General features: G+C 45.2%; 1 protein-coding gene across 3 annotated transcripts in view; it reads left to right on the top strand.

Annotated features, from left to right (window-relative positions):
- Nucleotides 1-19,398, top strand: part of CCNK (cyclin K) — a 30,370-nt gene extending 10,972 nt beyond the window's left edge. For all 3 annotated transcript variants that reach the window (XM_055288225.2, XM_055288224.2, XM_055288226.2), the window contains 10 exons: nucleotides 586-834; nucleotides 1,469-1,550; nucleotides 3,385-3,516; nucleotides 8,674-8,779; nucleotides 9,266-9,323; nucleotides 10,099-10,268; nucleotides 10,611-10,876; nucleotides 11,503-11,536; nucleotides 14,996-15,067; nucleotides 18,041-19,398. In XM_055288225.2, the coding sequence (XP_055144200.1) occupies nucleotides 638-834; nucleotides 1,469-1,550; nucleotides 3,385-3,516; nucleotides 8,674-8,779; nucleotides 9,266-9,323; nucleotides 10,099-10,268; nucleotides 10,611-10,876; nucleotides 11,503-11,536; nucleotides 14,996-15,067; nucleotides 18,041-18,666 (1,743 nt within the window). In that variant the 5' untranslated portion in view covers nucleotides 586-637 and the 3' untranslated portion in view covers nucleotides 18,667-19,398. The remainder of the gene's footprint in view (nucleotides 1-585; nucleotides 835-1,468; nucleotides 1,551-3,384; nucleotides 3,517-8,673; nucleotides 8,780-9,265; nucleotides 9,324-10,098; nucleotides 10,269-10,610; nucleotides 10,877-11,502; nucleotides 11,537-14,995; nucleotides 15,068-18,040) is intronic.
- The last annotated feature ends 295 nt before the right edge of the window (nucleotides 19,399-19,693 follow it).

Raw genomic sequence — 19,693 nt, 5'->3', positions numbered from 1 at the left:
CATGGACCACTTCCATCCACCCACTCCCAAATCACAAGATGCACATTTGGTTTACATCAGTGAATTCAGTGATTTGTGCAGATGTGAATTAACCCAATCCCATGACTTGTCTAAGTCAAAGTACCTACAGGGAATAAACTGAAAAGGGGTGCTGGATGGAAGATGGTTAGTTTTAGAACATAAATCTTTGTCAAGATTAAGACAGGCCCAGGTTTTACTGAAGAATGGAATCTGGACCAGCGTTAGAGGACCTGTATGTCTAGTGAAGAAAAACCAGAAGAAAGTGAGATGTACTTCGTTTCTTCCAAAACTTTGTCAAATAAGGTTAACCCCTTAATCTCAAGAGAGAGGGAGGAAATAGTCTTTTTAAACTACCATGAAATTTGAGATTTATTAATATTAGTACTGGGGTCATCTTACAGTATTGTGTTAAATTGGCTCTAGAGTTACCCTGGGCTTGTAACTGGCAATTGACAATATGGTTTCTATAGGAAATAGTGATCCCAAACCAGGTACAATCTATGATTCTAGATTGCTTATAGTATGGAGTATTCCTTTCCAACTTTGCTTTTCTCTTTCTCATAGGATTCTAGCATTTTCAGAGAACCTTTTGGAAAGAACAAGTCTACTTCAATAAATGAAGGAGAATAAAGAAAATTCAAGCCCTTCAGTAACTTCAGCAAACCTGGACCACACAAAGCCATGTTGGTACTGGGATAAGAAAGACTTGGCTCATACACCCTCACAACTTGAAGGACTTGATCCAGCCACTGAGGCCCGGTACCGCCGAGAGGGCGCTCGGTTCATCTTTGATGTGGGCACACGTTTGGGGCTGTATCCTGACTCTCCTTGGAATCTGTTACAGATAGGCTCCCCACTCACCACCAAGAAATAATTAGATTCTGTAGACAAAATGTATAGTAATTTCTCTGTACCAGAGCAGTTCTTAAATATCTGTTTGAATGTTGTTTCTGGTGGGGGTTTTTCTCTTTCTGGTTTGTCATTTTAAAGGTGTAGACTTAGCCACTGAGGAGGTGGCCAGCCAGGAGGATATGTGGCACCCATTAGGATCACAGTTGAGGCTGGGCACAGTGGCTCATGCCTGTAATCCCAGCACTTTGGGAGGCCTAGGCAAGAGCATCCCTTGAAATCTGGAGTGCGAGACCATCCTGGGCTGCAGTGAGCCGAGATCACACCACTGCACTCTAGCCTGGGTGACAGAGACGCTGTCTCAAAAAAAAAGATCACAGGTGAAGTGTTTATCTAAAGGGTGTTAAAAGTATAAAACTTCAACTTACTAATTCTTGTACCAGAATTCTGACACCCTGAGATTCCCATCTCGTTACTTTGCCACTAATATTGTTTACTTTACCATTGATTTTGTTGTTGTTGTCTTTTTGTTTTTCTACATTTAACTAAGAATATAACCTGTAAAAGTTGTTGGTTAGAGTCCTTAACAGAACAACAGACACTATGATACCCTGGCAACTGGAATAATTTATTTTCATCGCTTCTATATGTTTCATTCCTTCAAGCAATTCCCAAGATATGTAAGTGTTTGAATTTTATTGTAATTCTCTGTCATGTTATTATTTCCACACAGTTTGGTAGACTAATTATAGGCTCTATGTTTCTCATATTTTCCAGAAAGTATTTATTTTTACATGGTATATACTGTATATAAACAAAATCAAGTTTTAACTTTGTTTATTCCAATTAGCCATGTTCAAATCTTTTCACTTAGGCCAATATGGACCATAGTCATATTGCACTTTGTATGAAAGTTTACTCCCATGGTACCTTTCCCAACATAAATTTGGGCTTATAATTGAGACTCAACAACGACCAAGAAAGCAAAATGGAACAGAAGTTGTCTATGCCATATCACTCATTCTTCGGTTACTCCTCAAGACGTGCATTGTGTCTTACTCTCTGTGGGAGATAGAGTAGCTTTCAGTCCCGGATAAGTGGTATGACATGCACAGAACACATGATGGAAAGTGATGCCATCGGAAGATACTGACAAAGAGGTGTGGATTACATCTTGGAAAGAGCAGGGAAAGTGCTAGGAAGAAGGTGCCAGCAGTAAGGTAAGCCTTAAACGTACATAGGGCATAGCCATGCCATGATGGGCTAGGTCAGTGGTCCAACAGAAGCTAGCATAAGCAGAGGCAGGGGGAAGCATGTGACACATTGTCAGCCCAGCCAGGAGCTTGATTTGGCAGGAAGGAAATGATGAGACCCTGGGTGGATAGGTAGACTGGGTCAGACCACGATAAGCCTTGAATGCCAGACTTCAGAAATTTGGCTTCAGTGGGTGAACAATGCAGTAATTAAAAGGTTTCGTGAAAATGACAGACTTAACATGAAAGTCATTGTGTTGATTTGTTTTGTTTGCTAAGATTTTAGTTAGATTTGTATACATGTCTTCCTCACTGGTTGTGAAGTTCTTGAAGAAGGAGACTATGTTGGAATCAGTTTTGTACCCCCGGCAGAGTGTCTGACATCTAGTGTGATCAGGATTATGTGAGGAGAGTGGCATGTAGGAAGAGTTGGAGTGGGCAAAGAGAAGCTGAAGACAGAGCAGTTCAGACCCCAGTGATACAGGGACTGAGCTAAGGTTGAGGCAACTGGAGGGACAGTTTCTTCATCCGTTCAGGCTGCTATAACAATATGCCTTAGACCCAATAATTTACACACAACAGAAACTTAACTCTTCACAGTTCTAGAGACTGGGAAGTGTAAGATCAAGGTGCTGGCAGATTCTGTGTCCGGTAAGGGTTTGTTCCTCATAAAAGGGCTCCTTCTTGCTGCATCCTCAAATGGTGGAAGTGAGGAACAAGCCCCTTGGGCCTCTTTTATAAGGGCAGTAATCCCATTCAGAATCACTTCCCAAAGGCCTCACTTCTTCATACCGCCACCTTGGGAATTAGGTCTCAAGCTGTGAATTAGGACATAAACATTCAGACCATAGCAGAAAGAAACGGAAGCATGGGCAGTGCTGCTGAGATGGATTCCACGGGACTGTGTTTAGTTGTGCTCTTTCTTTTTCCGCGGCAAAGCTTGCTGTTTAGGGAGTTAATTTCAGATTGGAATATGAGAAGAAAATTTATTTATGTGACTCTTTTCCTTTTTGGCATTTTCTTTGTTTACGTGACTTTTTTTAAGAAAGTTAAATTTTAAATAATTTATGAAGCTAGAGTTTGGGGGATTTATATGTATAAAATTTCCTTCAAGCTTCTAGAGTATCAGAGTATTTGTGAATGATAAAAAGAAAGGTAGGGGAATGAGGAAGACCAGTTTATTATGAAGGCCAAAATTTATTGTATCTATTTCTATGTGACCTTTGATAACAAAAATCAAGAACTTTTGTTTCCCTTTTAGGTGACAGGAGCCTGTTGCCTATTTCTGGCTGGGAAAGTAGAAGAAACACCAAAAAAATGTAAAGATATCATCAAAACAGCTCGTAGTTTATTAAATGATGTACAATTTGGCCAGTTTGGAGATGACCCAAAGGTAAGAATGATAATAACTTCCCGCCTTCTGGTCTTGATTCTTCATGGTGGTATTATACAGTTCCACATATTGACAGTGCCTGTAGCCCTTGTGTCTGCCAGTCTCTTGAGTTCCTAAGAGGGCCTTCTGTAGAAGTTACTTTATGCTTTTGTAAGAAAGGAGGGAAGATCGTGTAGCCTACACTTACTCAGTGCTTCCTTATGTGCCCAACAGTATGCTAAGCACTTTGGGGCAATGGCACATTTCATGGATATGAGCAAAAATCCTCTTAATTGCCATTAGGACTCCACTTCTTAAGTGCAGTGGTGATGGCAGGGTTACACCTCCAGCTAGCTTCTGGGTCAAACAAAAGTACGTATGCTATATGTACACATACACATGCCTACATATGCCATGTGTCTTTTGTTTCTAAAGAATGTTGGAAGGTATCAACATTTGCAGCATTTTTATGCACCCAGAGCTTGATACTGGTCACACCACCCATGCTGTCCTTTCCATACAACTCACGCCAGTGTCAGCAAGTGGTGCTCAAATAATTGTACATGTTCTTTTATTGTGTTTTTAAAATCCCACTTTTAGGGACCCATGGCAGTGTTGCTCCACTCCCATTCTCATCAAGTTCCCCTTATTGCAACCTCTGTAACACCTGTTAATTATCCTTCATAACATTTATCACAGTTTGCAATTAAATAGATTTTCAAAAATACTTTATTTAGGCCAAGCCGGGCAGATTGCTTGAGCCCAGGAATTCAAGACCAGCCTAGGCAACATAGCGAAACCCCATCTCTACTATATAAGAATAAACTGGCCGGGCGCGGTGGCTCACACCTGTAATCCCAGCACTTTGGGAGGCCGAGGCGGGCGGATCACGAGGTCAGGAGATCGAGACCATCCTAGCTAACATGGTGAAACCCCGTCTCTACTAAAAATACAAAAAAAATTAGCCAGGCGTGGTGGCGGGTGCCTGTAGTCCCAGCTACTCGGGAGGCTGAGGCAGGAGAATGGCGTGAACCCGGGAGGCAGAGCTTGCAGTGAGCAGAGATGGTGCCACTACACTCCAGCCTGGGCGATGGAGCAAGACTCCATCTCAAAACAAAAATAAAAAATAAAAAAATAAACTAATATTACTTAAAAAAAAAACCTTTATTATTTTTTGCTGGGCATGGTGGCACGCACCTGTAGTCCCATCTACTTGGGAGGCTGAGGCAGGAGAATTGCTTAAGCCTGGGAGGCAGAGGTTGCAGTGAGCCAAGATCGCACTACTGCACTCCAGCCAGGACAACAGAGCAAGACTCCACCTCAGGAAAAAAAAAAAAACCACTTTATTTTTTTTTTTTTAGAGCAGTTTTATGTTCACAGCAAAAATGAGTGGAAAGTACAGAGATTTCTCATATACCCCCCCACCCCACACATGCACAGCTTCCCCCATTTTCAGCATCCCCCCCACCAAAGTGATACATTTGCTATGACTGATGAGTCTGCATTGACACATCACCCAGAGTCCAAACTTTACATTAGGGTTCATTCTCAGTGTTGTACATTCTGTGGGTTTGGACATTTGTATAGTAACATGTAGCTACCATTATAGTATCATGTAGTCTATTTTCATAGCCTTAAAAATTCTCTGTGCTCCACCTGTTTGCCTCCTTCTCCCCCCTAACCTCTGGCAACCACTGATATTTTGACTGTCTCTATAGTTTTACCATTTCCAGAATGTCATCGAATTGGAATCATATAGGATGTAGCTTTTTCAGATTGGTCTCTTTCACTTAGTGGTGTGCATTTAGATAGTAGTATCCATTAGATGATTTTTATCAAATTATCACACACATAACTCCCTCCCCTTCTTGGCTGTAAGATGCATGAGAGCAAAGACTATCTGTTTTGTCTAATGCCTCATACAGTGGCAGGACAAAGTAGGCATTCAGCAAGTACTCGTGGAATAAATGTCAAACTAATGGTCTGAGGAAATTTCTAAATCACAGTTAAAGCTAAAGCGATGAAGTTCAGCCCCATTCATGGTGTTTTTCCTAACTAGCTTGTATTGTCTCACAATAGTTATCTTTTTCTCTGCCAAGCATTATGTATGTATATACAAAATGTACAGTCATTCTCCTCATTGCTTTGAGGAGTTAACAAGGGCCCAGAACACTTTCATACATATTGTGGTTGTGATTAACACTAGTATTTTCTAAGTATTGCCAATGTGGGTAACTCTTTCGAACTTAATTATAAATCCATTAAACTATTTATAAACATTTGAACCTATTAAGAACTCATATTAACTGTAACCAAAAATGTGGTTTTATAGAAATAATTTCACCATCAGATAATGTTTTCAATGTGCATGGGTATTTGATTTTTACTGAGTAGTGGGGCCCTGTGTCCTAATGTGATAAGTCTGATTGTAGGAACATGCTATGGTTCAGTCACGCCTCTGTCACAGGGGCAGGTGAACCTTGTGGTGCTGGCAGGCTGTGCTTAAGGATAAGGCATCACACAGATCTGGGACCACAGCAGGGCATGGACTCATGGCAGCTGCTGGTTTGTGCTATCCCAGGGTGCCTTGGAGAAGCCCCCTTTACTTTTAGCCTTTACCCACTGTACCATGAAGTCAGGAAACCAAGCCCTTTTCAGGAACAGTGAAAGTAGAAGTTCTGAAGCCCGTGTGCCCCAGAAAATGGGAAAAGAGGGGTCACCATACCAATTAGATCTGAATGGGGGAGGGGCTTTGCAGCCTGCCTCTGCCTCTCTCTTTCGTGCAGTCTTCCCTGGTTGGATTCAGGGCCAAAGGAAAACACCTGGAGCTGGGAGCAGTGAAGACACTGGGGAATGTGTTTTCCTCAGCAGAGAGGAGGGCAGTTCTTTTGTGGGGGCAGTATAAGTATTTAGGAAAAATAAGATCATGAGTCCCATGGAACGTTTTTTGCCTTAATTATAGCTTTATTTTAACTGTGTGGCTTTTCTCTGTAATATTATTTGTTTCAGCCTTTGTGTTGGGCACTAGACATGAGGCACGAGGCAGAACAGACGTGGTCTCTGCTCTCATGGACTCTGCAGTTGAGTGGCAGGATACATTTTAATCAAATGAGTATATAACTATTTGATTATGAGTTGTGGTGTACGCTATAGAAGGTCATTTAAGGTGCTATGATAGCATTCCACCCAGGGACCCAGGCAAGTCCCCCGGGTAAATAGGGGCTGAGGGAAAGCGTTCCTGAGGAATGATGTTTGCTCAAAGACCTATAATGACCCCATTAATTGAATATTTGGAAGACAGAAGGAAGGCAGGCCTTGGGCTATCCTGTAACAGTATATGGGCTACAGCCTGCAAGCCAATTGGTACACTTGGTAAAAAAAATCGTTTCTAAATTTAGAGGAAGTGTTGAAGCTTCTGGGAAGCAGGTGGTGACAATGACAGGCAAAGAGAAAAAATGCTGTGTTTTGTTTTGTTTTTTTTGAGACGGAGTCTTACTCTTGTTACTCAGGCTGGAGTGCAGTGGCACAGTCTCAGCTCACTGCAGCCTCTGCCCCCCGGGCTGAAGCGATTCTCCTGCCTCAGCTTCCCAAGTAGGGGGGGACTACAGGCGCCTGCCACCACGATTGGCTAATTTTTATGTTTTTGGTAGAGATGGGGTTTCACCATGTTGGCCAGGCTGGTCTTGAACTCCTGACCTCAAGTGATCTGCCCGCCTCGGCCTCCCAAAGTGCTGGGATTACAGGCATGAGCCACCATGTCCAGCCCAGTTTTTTTTTCCACTGTGTGAAAGTTTCTAAGATTTTAAAAAACTTTCATGAGAAAATGCTTGGGAAACTAAGATTGAAAAACCTTAGTCTTGCCATGTAATTTGGAATAATAAATCATTATAGAATCATCTCTGTATCCTATAAAATAATACCATGCTTTTAAATGAAAGCCAGTGACCTGTGGGTCTCTGCACCTGTTGATGAGATTTACAGTCCTCTGCAACGCCCTTTCTTTCATGCCAAACAAGGAATTCTCTCAAATTGTCCTCCCCGCACACAGTGTCTTGGTTGTGGTTTATGTTGTCTTTAAGCAGTAGGTACAGTCGGCTGTACAGGGGCTGAGTTCAAGACATTAGTTAGAGAGTATCATCAAAGAGGACATTCCATTAACGATAGCAACGTAAAATATCCAAGGTTAAACCTTGTGGAAACCTCGTTAGTGGGGTGGGGAGGACTTTAAAACAACTAAAGGACTGAAAAGATATTAATAAATTTTTAGAAGGAAACTTCAATATGGTTAAAAATCTTCATTCTCCCTAATTATTCTATAAACTCTGAGTTTCCAATGAGAATATTAATAGCATGTATGTTTTCTGGAATGACACTAGGTAAAATGGTTACTAAAATTTGAGTGGGGGACATGCAGAACCCAGAAACTGTTTGAAAAAGAGAAGTAATACTGGAGCTATTGTATCCCACCCAAATCCCTTTGATCCTGGTCTAGGAGTAGACAGGCAGATCAGTGAACAGAAAAGAGTGTGTGTGTGTGTAGGCAGACATACACACCTAGTTTAGGAGGTGATTTAGGTAGCATTTTAAATAAAATTGGAAATGATCATTTATTCAGTAAGTGTTGTTGGGACGATTTATTTCAAATGAAAGATTTAAACACAAAATTGATTTGCCCCCATTTGCACGTAATACACTATATGTGTACGTGAGTATATACACACACATACACACACACTGGTACAACTTATCTCTCTGAGTTTTCATGAGGCTGGCTATCATAAACTCTTGCTTAAAATGTTTTCAATGAAAATTCCTAAAAGATTGCATTTTTAAAATTTGAGGTCTTGAAAGAAATTACAATTTAGTCAAATTATCAATAACGTAAAGATCTGTTTTGTAAAGGGAGACTCATGTATGTATTGAAAATATTTTTGAGGATCTCTTTTCAGTATTTTTTTTTACGTTAAACCTCTGCTTTGTCTTCCTGTTTGAGATCTTTTCAGAATTTATCAGTGTCACTGAGCATGTTAAAAGTCTGAGTGGGAGAGAAAGGAAGGAAAAGCAGTTGCTAAAATATAACTTGAAGAGAGAATAAATAGACAGGAAAGCTCTGTTTTGTAATGCTGCTTGAGGCCTGCGACTGTAATTACTACCCTAACATTTGTGATTGATTTTTAGGAGGAAGTAATGGTTCTGGAGAGAATCTTACTGCAGACCATCAAATTTGATTTACAGGTCGAACATCCATACCAGTTCCTACTCAGATATGCAAAGCAACTCAAAGGTAAGAAGGAAGTTCTCAGAAGAATTTTTTCATTCTGAAATCAAGTCTTTATAATTTGATGACACTCAAATTACACTTCTCAAAAGAGGAAAACAAAGTTTGATGTGTAAAATACCAAGGACATGGCTTGTCCAGTCAATTCAGTATTGCAGCTGTTAATGCTGTTTCCTTTTATGTATAAACAGGCTCTGTCATCCAGTTGCCAAGTGATAGGAGAGGCAGGAAAATGAGTCAGAATTTTTTAAATGGACTAATAAACTTAGCCTTGGAGCCAGGTTTTCCATACGTGGTGGTTCAGCGTAGGTCATGAGGAGGAAGAAGGGGTAGGACGTGGACCCACATCATCCTTGTTTCCCACGCAAACGCTCTTTGCTGTGTATTTGAACCTGGTGCTGAACACGTGGTAGGTTTTTAATAAATACTTGATGCTGCCTCTGAATTTTTTTTTCTATTGCTATTAATTTACCTTTTTGTCCCCATTTCTAGGTGATAAAAACAAAATTCAAAAGTTGGTTCAAATGGCATGGACATTTGTAAATGACAGGTATACATGTTCAAATGTTGATTAATTATAGTATTTTAAAATAGGCAGAGACTTTATGGGCCATTTCATCTAAACCCCTCATTTTGTGTCAGGAGAAACTGACTTGCCCTGGCTTGAGGAGCCAGTTAATGGCAAAGCTGGGGCTGACGTCCAGGTCATCTGCTTCCCAGCAGAGGGTTTCCTTCTGCCCTGCCGTGTCATGGTGGTGTAAGGTGCTGAAATTTTATCACCAGTCTGAAACATAAGTCCAGAACAATACACTGGAGAATTTTGAAAACTAATTACTTGGAGCCCATTTGGTTCTGCAAAAAATATACTTCGCCTTAACACTCTTGAGAGGCCAGGGATCTAATGAGGGACTGTGGTGGGAAACAGAATGCCTGTGAATGGAGTTGCTGCCAGCCCCATCCCACCGCAGTCAGTGAAGCTTCTCTCACATTTGACTTCCCCCATAAGATTTCATTTGAAGAAACAGTTGAGTGGCTAGGATTTCAACTGTTTAAATAACATAAATCATTTTCATTGATGTAGCAATTTTTGGATGTGCTAGAATTCTTCTGATTCTTTAAGGAATAGAGAAATTACTAACTATGGTTAAAGTAACTTAGTTGGGTACCTTTAGAAGAGTAAAGACTTAAGTTTTTTTATTTATAGTACTTTAATTAAATTTAGGGGAGAATAAGCAAATTAATGGTTAGTTATGGCATCTCCATGCACTGGTTTAATCATAAATATTAGATCATATAATCTAACTTTTTTTTTCTTGTTGAACTAGTCTCTGCACCACCTTGTCACTGCAGTGGGAACCAGAGATCATAGCAGTAGCAGTGATGTATCTCGCAGGACGTTTGTGCAAATTTGAAATACAAGAATGGACCTCCAAACCCATGTATAGGAGATGGTGGGAGCAGTTTGTTCAAGATGTCCCAGTCGACGTTTTGGAAGGTACCAGGCATGCTAAGCTTTCTTGTGAGGGTGTTCCATGTTGAGATTATTCTTCCATGTGTACCCTGAGTCCCAAGAATGGATTTTCCCAAATAGACATATGTGAGCAATATTTCAGAAGCATCGTTAATTAAATTATCTAATAGTTTCCACTTTGTCCAAACACATACTTTTGGTGAACTAAAAGTACACACCAGTGTTGCACACAACAAAGTTGGGGTGAGTTGTAAATGTAATTCATGCTTAGGTCCTCGTAGGGGTATCATAACTGATTCTTTATTCAGGTAAAATTTTATTTAAAATACCAATTTGTGTAAAATGTAATTGTTGGCTATCATTTAGACATCTGCCACCAAATCCTGGATCTTTACTCACAAGGAAAACAACAGATGCCTCATCACACCCCCCATCAGCTGCAACAGCCCCCATCTCTTCAGCCTACACCACAAGTGCCGCAAGTACAACAGTCACAGCCGTCTCAAAGCTCCGAACCATCCCAGCCCCAGCAGAAGGACCCCCAGCAACCAGCCCAGCAGCAGCAGCCAGCCCAACAGCCCAAGAAACCCTCTCCGCAGCCCAGTTCTCCCCGACAGGTTAAGCGAGCCGTGGTGAGTGGGCTAAAGCAGGCCCTGGGTAGAGCAGGCTTTCCAGGTGGCAGCAACACCTGAGCACTGTTCCCATTTCTAAGCGAGCACAGGGAACACCAGAAGCAGGGGGTGTTCACCGAAACTCGCAGTCCGACTGCTTGTCGGTGGGGAGCCTGAAAACGAAGGTGCTCCAAGGACAGGCTGCCTCTGAGAACCAGAAGGGGGCTCTCTGCCCGGCTCCAGCCCTGCTGCCTGTTTCATCCCTGCCAGTGTTCTGAAGCCTGTCAGGGTGTCGTTGCTGTGTCCTAGCAATGTTGTTGTGCATGCTGCTTCTATGCAGCTGCCTGACCCCAAACAGTGGACCGTTTCCTGCACCCAAGTGGTCCTGAAACTTAGTGTTTACTCAGAATTCATCATTCAGGAAAGCTAGTCATTCTGTCTTATTTGGTAAATGGAAAGAGGAAGGGAGCAGAAATGATGATCTGGTAGGTGCTATGGTTTGCCCTGAAAGTTCAGGCTAGAAATAATTTTTGTCTGAGGCTGTTCAGTGACTACCGTCACTGATTCTGGTGGTACCTGGATAATCCATTTTTTTCTCATCATACTCAGGATCCCAGTTAACAATTGTATATTTTCTTTTGTAACAGGTTGTTTCTCCCAAAGAAGAGAACAAAGCAGCAGGTAATTTCCTGTTCTGATGTTTTGTTTTTTAGTTTTATGTGTTCATGTGCAAAACTTTAAATTCTTAGCCAACATTGTTTCTTTTCAGATCTAAATTGGCCTTAAATCTTAACTTTAGAACTCATACAAAACTTTTCCATCAGCATTGTCTTTCTATTCATCGCCTGATCATAGATTTTAAAATTGTGCTCTTACGAAGCTATCAATACAGAAAACATTACTGGCAATAAAAATGTACTCAGTAACATATATAAAAGTATAATTATGGGTGTAGGAGAACTGTTGCTGCAATTTTATTTTTAGAGATTAGTTACCCCCATCACAGCAGCAAGAGTCCTCTCCCAAGCACCAAGCCACAGCAGATGGGGTGGGCAGTAGGGGGTGGTGTGCTGCCCAGATAGCCCCGGCCCAGCCCAGCCCAGCGGCCCATGCAGGCAAGGCCTCTTTTAAACACACTTGGGTTGAGGGGCTGTCACATGTCTAGAACCCAAAGTTAGTTCATGTCTGTATTGGAAATAAACAGAAGGAGTGAGCAAAATTGGAACAATTACAGAACAGAAAGTTAGAAATGTTTTGTCACAGGGTCAGTCCACCTATCATACTGAACTCTTTGAAGGCACAGACCCTATTGACTCATTTGTCTTTCTTTGTTACTTGGTTCTTAGTTCCAGTAGTTTCTGGTTCTTAGAACCATGTTCTCAGTTCTTAGTTCCATTCATTAAACTGCTGTGAAATCTTCCAGTTATGATAAGAGCTACGTTTTTTTGTTTTGTTTTGTTTTGTTTTTCAGTATATTTGAGGGAATGATAAGTTCAGTACAGGTGAATTTTTTTTTTTTTTTTTTTTTTTTTGAGACAGAGTTTCGCTCTTGTTGCCCAGGCTGGAGTGCAGTGGTGCAATCTCAGCTCACCACAACCTCCACCTCCTGGGTTCAAGCAATTCTCCTGCCTCAGCCTCCCGAGTAGCTGGGATTACAGGCATGCACCAGCAGACCTGGCTAATTTTGTGTTTTTAGTAGAGATGGAGTTTCTCCATGTTGGTCAGGCAGGTCTCAAAATCCCGACCTCAGGTGATCTGCCTGCCCCAGCCTCCCAAAGTGCTGGAATTACAGGCATGAGCCACCGTGCCCGGCCTACAGGTGAATTTTTTAATTAGCTTCAAATTGACCGACATTAAATGTTAGACACAAGAATGGGCTACACTCCATGCCACATGAAATGCAATTGAGTTGAGTTGACGTGCAGGTCTGTCAGAGGCAGGAAACAAGCTATATACGACCTTGAAGGAAGAGTTGCGTTTGAGCAACGAGAGCGGAGGGGCTGGATGGAGCAGTAAGTTGGAAGTATGCAAGTGAGCAGAGGAATTGAGAATCAGGGGAAATGGAGAGGAGTCTTTCCGGAATGTGATGAATTGAAAGGCAGTAGCTTCTGATAGGATCTAAAATGTGGGTTAGGACCAGATCACAGAGTTTACCTGGAGGACTGTGAGTTTGGCAGAGGCAAGGGAAGCCATTGGAGATTTAGCAGGGGAATGGCAGAGTCTAAATTCATTTGAGAATGAGTCCCCTGGCAGCAGTAAATAGGGCAAGTGGTTGGGAGTGGGGAGAATCTTGCTGACATTCATGTGAAACATGGTGGCCTCAGCATGCTGGCTGCGGGGCAGGAAGGGCAGGTCCAGAGGAAGCTTTATAGAGGAGCTCAGCTGCACTGTGCCATGCCGGAGGTCACTGGCTGCAGAGGGCTGCAAGCACTCGAAATGTGACTGGGTCAGATTCTGAAGCACTGACAATGCAAAATACACAGAGATTTCCAAGAAAGGAGAACGTAAGACATCTCATTAGTAAAGCTTTATATTGGTTACATGTTGAAATAAAATTTTCGATCTATCGGGTTGGATAAATTTTGATCCTTTTTCCTTTTATTTCCAGAGTCTTGCTGTGTTACACAGGCTGGAGTGCTCCTTTTTCTTGTTAAAGTGGTTCCTGGCACATTTGTAATCCCAGCACTTTGGGAGGCCAAGGCATGATTTGAGCCCAGGAGTTCCAGGCCAGACTGGGCCACGTAGGGAGACCCCATCACTACACAAAATTTAAAACCCAGCTGGGCGTGGTGGCGCCACACCTATGGTCCCAGCTACTTGGGAGGCTGAGGCAGCAAGATCACTTGAGCCTGGCTGGTTGAAGCTGCAGTGAGTCATGATTACACTACTACACTCCAGCCTGGGTGACAGAGCGAGACCCTGTCTCAAAAACTAAAATGGCTCCTGGAAAGTTTAAAATTGTAGATATGTGGCTCTCAGTTATATTGCTGTTGGACAGCCCTGATGTAGACAGCTTTAGCTAACTATTAACAGCCATGGAAAAAGGCAGGCGGTGGGTCCCTGAGGTGAGAGGAATAGCAGTTACAGGATACAGAGGCAAAAGGTAGAGTGTGAGGTGCTGATTGGTGGGTCTAGGGATGGGCCATGGTTTTGATGGCAAGATGGATGCTAGAAATGTAGGTTTGTAGTTGTCCACTTAGAGAGGGGCTTTGGACTCTGAGGAAGAGGGTAAAGAGAGGAAGTCCCTGGACCTTGAATTGAGCCTGTATTTGAGATGGAGGAAATCCAGAGAAAGAGGCCAGTGATGGCAGAGGAGACTCAGATCTGAGTGGTGTACAAGCCAGAAGAAAGTACATTTCAGGAAGAAAAAGCCTCAGCTTGCAAACAGAGAAATAGGGTTCTTTTTCAGTTGTGATGTGCACGCTGCCTTCTTAAACGGAAGAGATTGGACTTCCTTGGGCTGCCTTGGAGACCTAGTGCTGTCATTGTGGATTCTGGCAACGTGCCGCTGCCTGACCCCGGAAGGGTGGGCTGTTTCCTCCACCTCAAGGGGTCCCGACTGCTGGGCTTTTATGAGCGGCACATTCTTCCTGCCATCAGTGTGTCAACCTCCAGAGCTCTGCTGACTCCAGTTAATGTGCTGCTTCTGACATGTTGCCAACTGCAATTCATATTTGGGAGAGAGAGAATAAACTATGTCTAAGAATGAAAAGATAGAGATTCTCTTGTGAACCGTCAGGGGACTCAGTGACATGATGTTGCTACTCTGGACCTTTCTTTGTGTCCTCTGTACCAGGGAGGACTCCAGATAGGTCATACGTGCTCATGAAGACGTTGCTCTGCTGGTCTCACATGGTTGGAAGGACTTGTGTGAAGTGGTCAGCAAGGAAACTTACATAGACATGGAAAATGGGCTGCCTGTGGGAAGCTCGCAGGTCTTTTGGAGGGAGGTGGTATTTAATTTGTTAACAGGATTCGTGCATAATGGTTTAGCTGAAACCTCCCTCAAGTTCCCTTAAAGCCTTGGTCATCTCTGTTGTTTTTCTCCCAAAGAAATCTCTGCCAGTACATTTTTCTTTATGACATGCTTATTCATGTGAAGAAGTATGAGTGATTTTCTAATCTGCTTTTTCTTTGTAGAACCACCACCACCTAAAATCCCCAAAATTGAGACCACTCACCCACCGTTGCCTCCAGCCCACCCACCTCCAGGTAAGCATCTGCTGAAGCAGCTTGGCCAGCTGTGCACATCACTGCTGAATGACGGACGCAGCAGGTCCTGGGAGCTTAGAAAAGGGAGACCGTGGGGCCCAGATTGACAACGTCAGCCACGGGCAGGAATCTTTGCAAAATTGTTCTTGGCCTGGGCACAATGGCTTATAGTTTTCGATCCCAGCACTTTGGGAGGCCGAGACAGGAGAATCACCTGACCCCAGGCGTTCGAGGTCAGCCTGGGCAACAAAGTGAGACCCTTTCTAAAAAATTAGCCAGATGTGGTAGCACACGCCTGCAGTCCCAACTGCTTACGAGTCTGAGATGGGAAAATCATTTGAGCCCTGGGCAGTCAAGGCTGCAGTGAGCTATGATTGCACCACTGCACTCCAGCCTGAGTGAGAGGGAGACCCTGTCTCAAAGTTCTCATTTTGACCAGGTATTTTGAGAATGTTGTAAATTATTAAGTATATCTGAATATTTTCCGACCTCTCACATCCAGAAATGCTAAACTACACATTGTATTAGAATCAGTTTAAGGAAAGAAAGCCAAACCCCGCCAACTGAGATGGAGGCAGGGTTACTGTGGCTCCCAGGCTCCGGCCGCCCTCACACCTGCTTCCTGTTGGCAGTGTGTCGTCTTAGTGCATTTTGAAGAATAAGCAATTGTACAGAGAGTAAATGAAAGAGTGAAAAGTTCTCAACAAGTACATGGTAAGCTGGAAAGCCTCCCTGATACCGCTGGCAATAGAGGAGAAAAGCTGTAAAGTAGATGGCATTCTTTACCTGTGGCACCATTTCAGAAGGTGACGCGCTAGAGAAGGCCGGAGTGACGTGTGCTTGCTTTCCGAAAGGTGGTCGATACTCTGGAGGCTTCTGAGCCTCTGTCAGCAGCTCCTCCAGCCTGCTGCACTCACTGTTGGTCGGTGCACGTGGCTCACACTGGGGCTCACAGCGCCGTGTGCCCGTAGCAGATGTGCCACAGATTACATTTCTGTTTCTACTCAATCATCATAGTGTTTGTGCTTTGGGAGAACAGAGGCGTCATTTTCCACTTTGGGCCAAAGCCCAAAACCCCCGATTCAGTATGAACCTTACTTAAAAAAATGCCTGTGGTTGCTCATGAAGCATGTATGGAGCACCTCCTCGACAAGTGCAGTTCCCCTGGTCCGAGCCTGGGGCTGTGCCTTCACTTAGGAGATGGGTGGTTCACCTGGGGATCCCGGGGCGGCCAGAGGGGTGCTGCTGCCCCCAGGGCACTGAGTAGCTGCTGTGGAGGCCTCAGAGCTCTGCTCCCTCCCCCATTACAGATAGCCAGGAGTAGGCCTGGGACTTGAGTGGGACCTGGGAGCGAGCTACACTGCCAGGAGGCCGTGGCTGAAGAGAGCAGGGCCTAGGAGGTGCAGTAAAGCTGGGCCGTGAGGAAGGGAGGGAAGTACGCTTCCTGGGAGGCCCTAGGCCATGGGAAGAGGCGTTCAGGTCAGCAGTGATGTTTAGGGAGCAGTTTGGTGGCAGTGTGTGGCACTTGGTCAGGAGCAAGTGTACAGAGAGGGAATGGGGTGCCGAGGAGAGACCCCCACTTGCTGTTCCAACTCAGTCACACAGCACAAGGGCAGGTGCACTGGTGACTTGAAGATTCAGGCTGCAGGGTCAAGTGTTGGAAAAGTTGACTTCTGCAAGGTGGAGGAGCAGGCCTGAGGGCCCAGGTGGCTGTGGAGTGACACACAGGAGGCATTGAAGGGTGTCAGCAGTTTTCTGCACCTCTTTTTTAGTCAGCTTCTAGAACCACAGGGCATCTGGCCCTGACCTGGAGCCAAAGCCAGTTATCTAAGGCCAGGCACATCTGACCTTCCTACCCGGTGGGCTGGCGGGGCGCTGATCTGCACAGGCAGGCCCCAGTGGCACACCTGTTACCAACCTGATGAAATCCTGCTCATGCTCGCTTTGGCAAGATCAAACGGGTTGTGTGCCAATGGCCACGTCTACACAACCAGGATGTCATGCTGTGCCTTGCCTAACCCAAGTGCCTGGGGAACCAGAAGCATCTTCATGGCCTTTGTCCTCTTTATGTTCTCTGGAACCAGAAATGTTGCTCCTGTGGTTCGTCTCCTGGGCTGCCTTGGGAAAGGACACTAATTCTGTGTGTTTGGCTACCTGTGGTGGGGTGTTTCGATGTCATTTTCCAGGGGTCTGACGGTGACCAGGGGATCACAGGCCAAAACATGTTAAATAAGTCTTTGGCGGAAGGGGGCGTGAGGGCTCATGGGCTGGGAGGTGCTATGGGAGGGGCCTGAGGCTGGTTCTGAGCACGAGTATCTTGGGCGTGCTCAACACCTAGTGCTGCCTGTCCCTGCTGCACACGCACATGCAGCACGCACACACATGCACACACTCCTCTCAAGGAGGCTGCTATCTGAGAGCACGCAGTGGGGTTTGATCTAGCCTCTCAAGTAGAGTAGAATCTGAATTGCTGCTTCGATGGGTACACTGGGAATGTCAGAGACTTGTACAGAATTGTTTTAAATGCCATCACATTCATTTGTTAACTCTGAGGCTTTCTGCAAAATGCCACTGCTGCAGACAGGAGTTCAGTGTGGCCCTGACCCCTGGGGTCAGTTTCTGAAGGCAGAAAAACAGAGGAGCCCCCACACGTTTTGCACTAGGAAGAGGGGGCTGGGGCCAGGGCACAAGGGGGCTTCGGGCGCTGCCGAGACTGCCTGCAGGTGGTGTGGTCAGGGCTGAGGGAGGGAAAACCCCAGGTCGTCGCAGACAGGGTAGAGGGCCTTTTTGACAGATGGTGGGGAGACATCTGGTGGCATCAGGACATGGGGCATGGGCCCATGCGTTGGGCCACAGAGGAGGGGGGCAGCTGCTCCCTGGTCCTCTGTAAAGATGGCCCTGAAGGGCCAGGAGGCACTGAAAAAGCAACCATTGCTGGCGGAGGCCGGGCACTGATGCATCTCTCTCCTGCAGACCGGAAGCCTCCCCTTGCTGCTGCCTTAGGTGAGGCTGAGCCGCCGGGCCCTGTGGATGCCACTGATCTCCCCAAAGTCCAGATTCCCCCTCCGGCCCACCCGGCCCCTGTGCACCAGCCACCGCCGCTGCCACACCGGCCCCCGCCCCCGCCCCCCTCCAGCTACATGACTGGGATGTCCACCACCAGCTCCTACATGTCTGGAGAGGGCTACCAGAGCCTGCAGTCCATGATGAAGACCGAGGGACCCTCCTACGGCGCCCTGCCCCCCGCCTATGGCCCACCTGCACACCTGCCCTACCACCCCCATGTCTACCCGCCCAACCCGCCCCCGCCACCTGTGCCTCCTCCCCCAGCCTCCTTCCCCCCACCTGCCATCCCACCCCCTACTCCTGGCTACCCCCCACCCCCACCCACCTACAACCCCAACTTCCCACCCCCACCCCCACGCCTCCCGCCTACCCACGCAGTCCCCCCTCATCCTCCTCCAGGGTTGGGCCTGCCGCCAGCCAGCTACCCACCTCCTGCCGTCCCCCCTGGAGGACAGCCTCCTGTGCCCCCGCCCATTCCCCCACCTGGCATGCCTCCAGTTGGGGGGCTGGGGCGGGCAGCCTGGATGAGATAACGTGAGCCTTTTTTCCCTCTTTGTTTTTTTAACAAGATTTTCTAATCGACTTGCAGAGTAGTTGAAGTGGGTAAGCAGCAGGGTACCTTGTATAATGCGCGACAGTTGCAGTATGGGAAGAATGGACCGGGCCCCTGGGATAAAATCAGAGTGGTCCTCACATCTGGAGGACAGGGACAACCAGCTTTCAGAGTAGCCTCATCAGCGCCCTTGCAGTCTGACTGTGTACACTTGGTTCAGCTAATGTCTGAGAGTCCTGCACTGGGTTACTTTATACTAGTGAAGATGTTAACCAGCCATATTGGCTCAATAAATAGCTTCGGTAAGGAGTTAATTTCCTTCTAGAAATCAGTGCCTACTTTTCCTGGAAACTCAATTTTAAATAGTCCAATTCCATCTGAAGTCAAGCTGTTGTCATTTTCATTCAATGACGTTCTCTCCCATGACACCCAGAAGGGGCAGAAGAACCACATTTTTGATTTATAGATGTTTGCATCCTTTGTATTAAAATTATTTTGAAGGGGTTGCCTCGTTGGATGGCTTTTTTTTTTCCTACAGGGAGAAGGGGAGAAATGTACTTGGAAAGTAATGTATGTTTACATCTATTTGCAAATTCCTGTACATAGAGATATATTTTTTAAGTGTGAATGTAACAACATACTGTGAATTCCATCTTGGTTACAAATGAGACTCCTTCAGTCAGTTATCCAAATAAAAGCAGTTCTGAAACTATCCCTTTCTTTGTTATGGGTGGAAGGTGGGGCTCCAGGCCTTCGCAGTCCCTGCTTATAAAATTTGCAGAAGCCCTTCTTCCAGACCCTGGGGACGCAGGAGAGGCCTGGCTACAGCTAACAGCAGGCAGAGCCAACCCCACTGCCTCCCAAGGCACTCTGGGTGGATCGGCACAGCTGCCTGCCAAGCCAGCCTGCCCCCATCCTGTGCCTGCCTTGGTTTCCTTTGGAGGACCTGGTTGAGTTCCAAACCAGTTTGAAACTTTTAAGCCTTGCTGCATAGAACACACACAGGA

The sequence above is a fragment of the Symphalangus syndactylus genome, chromosome 8, assembly GCF_028878055.3.
Source record: "Symphalangus syndactylus isolate Jambi chromosome 8, NHGRI_mSymSyn1-v2.1_pri, whole genome shotgun sequence".
Taxonomy (NCBI): domain Eukaryota; kingdom Metazoa; phylum Chordata; class Mammalia; order Primates; family Hylobatidae; genus Symphalangus; species Symphalangus syndactylus.
Note: the sequence above shows the minus strand (reverse complement) of the source record. Positions and strands in the feature narration are given on the sequence as shown.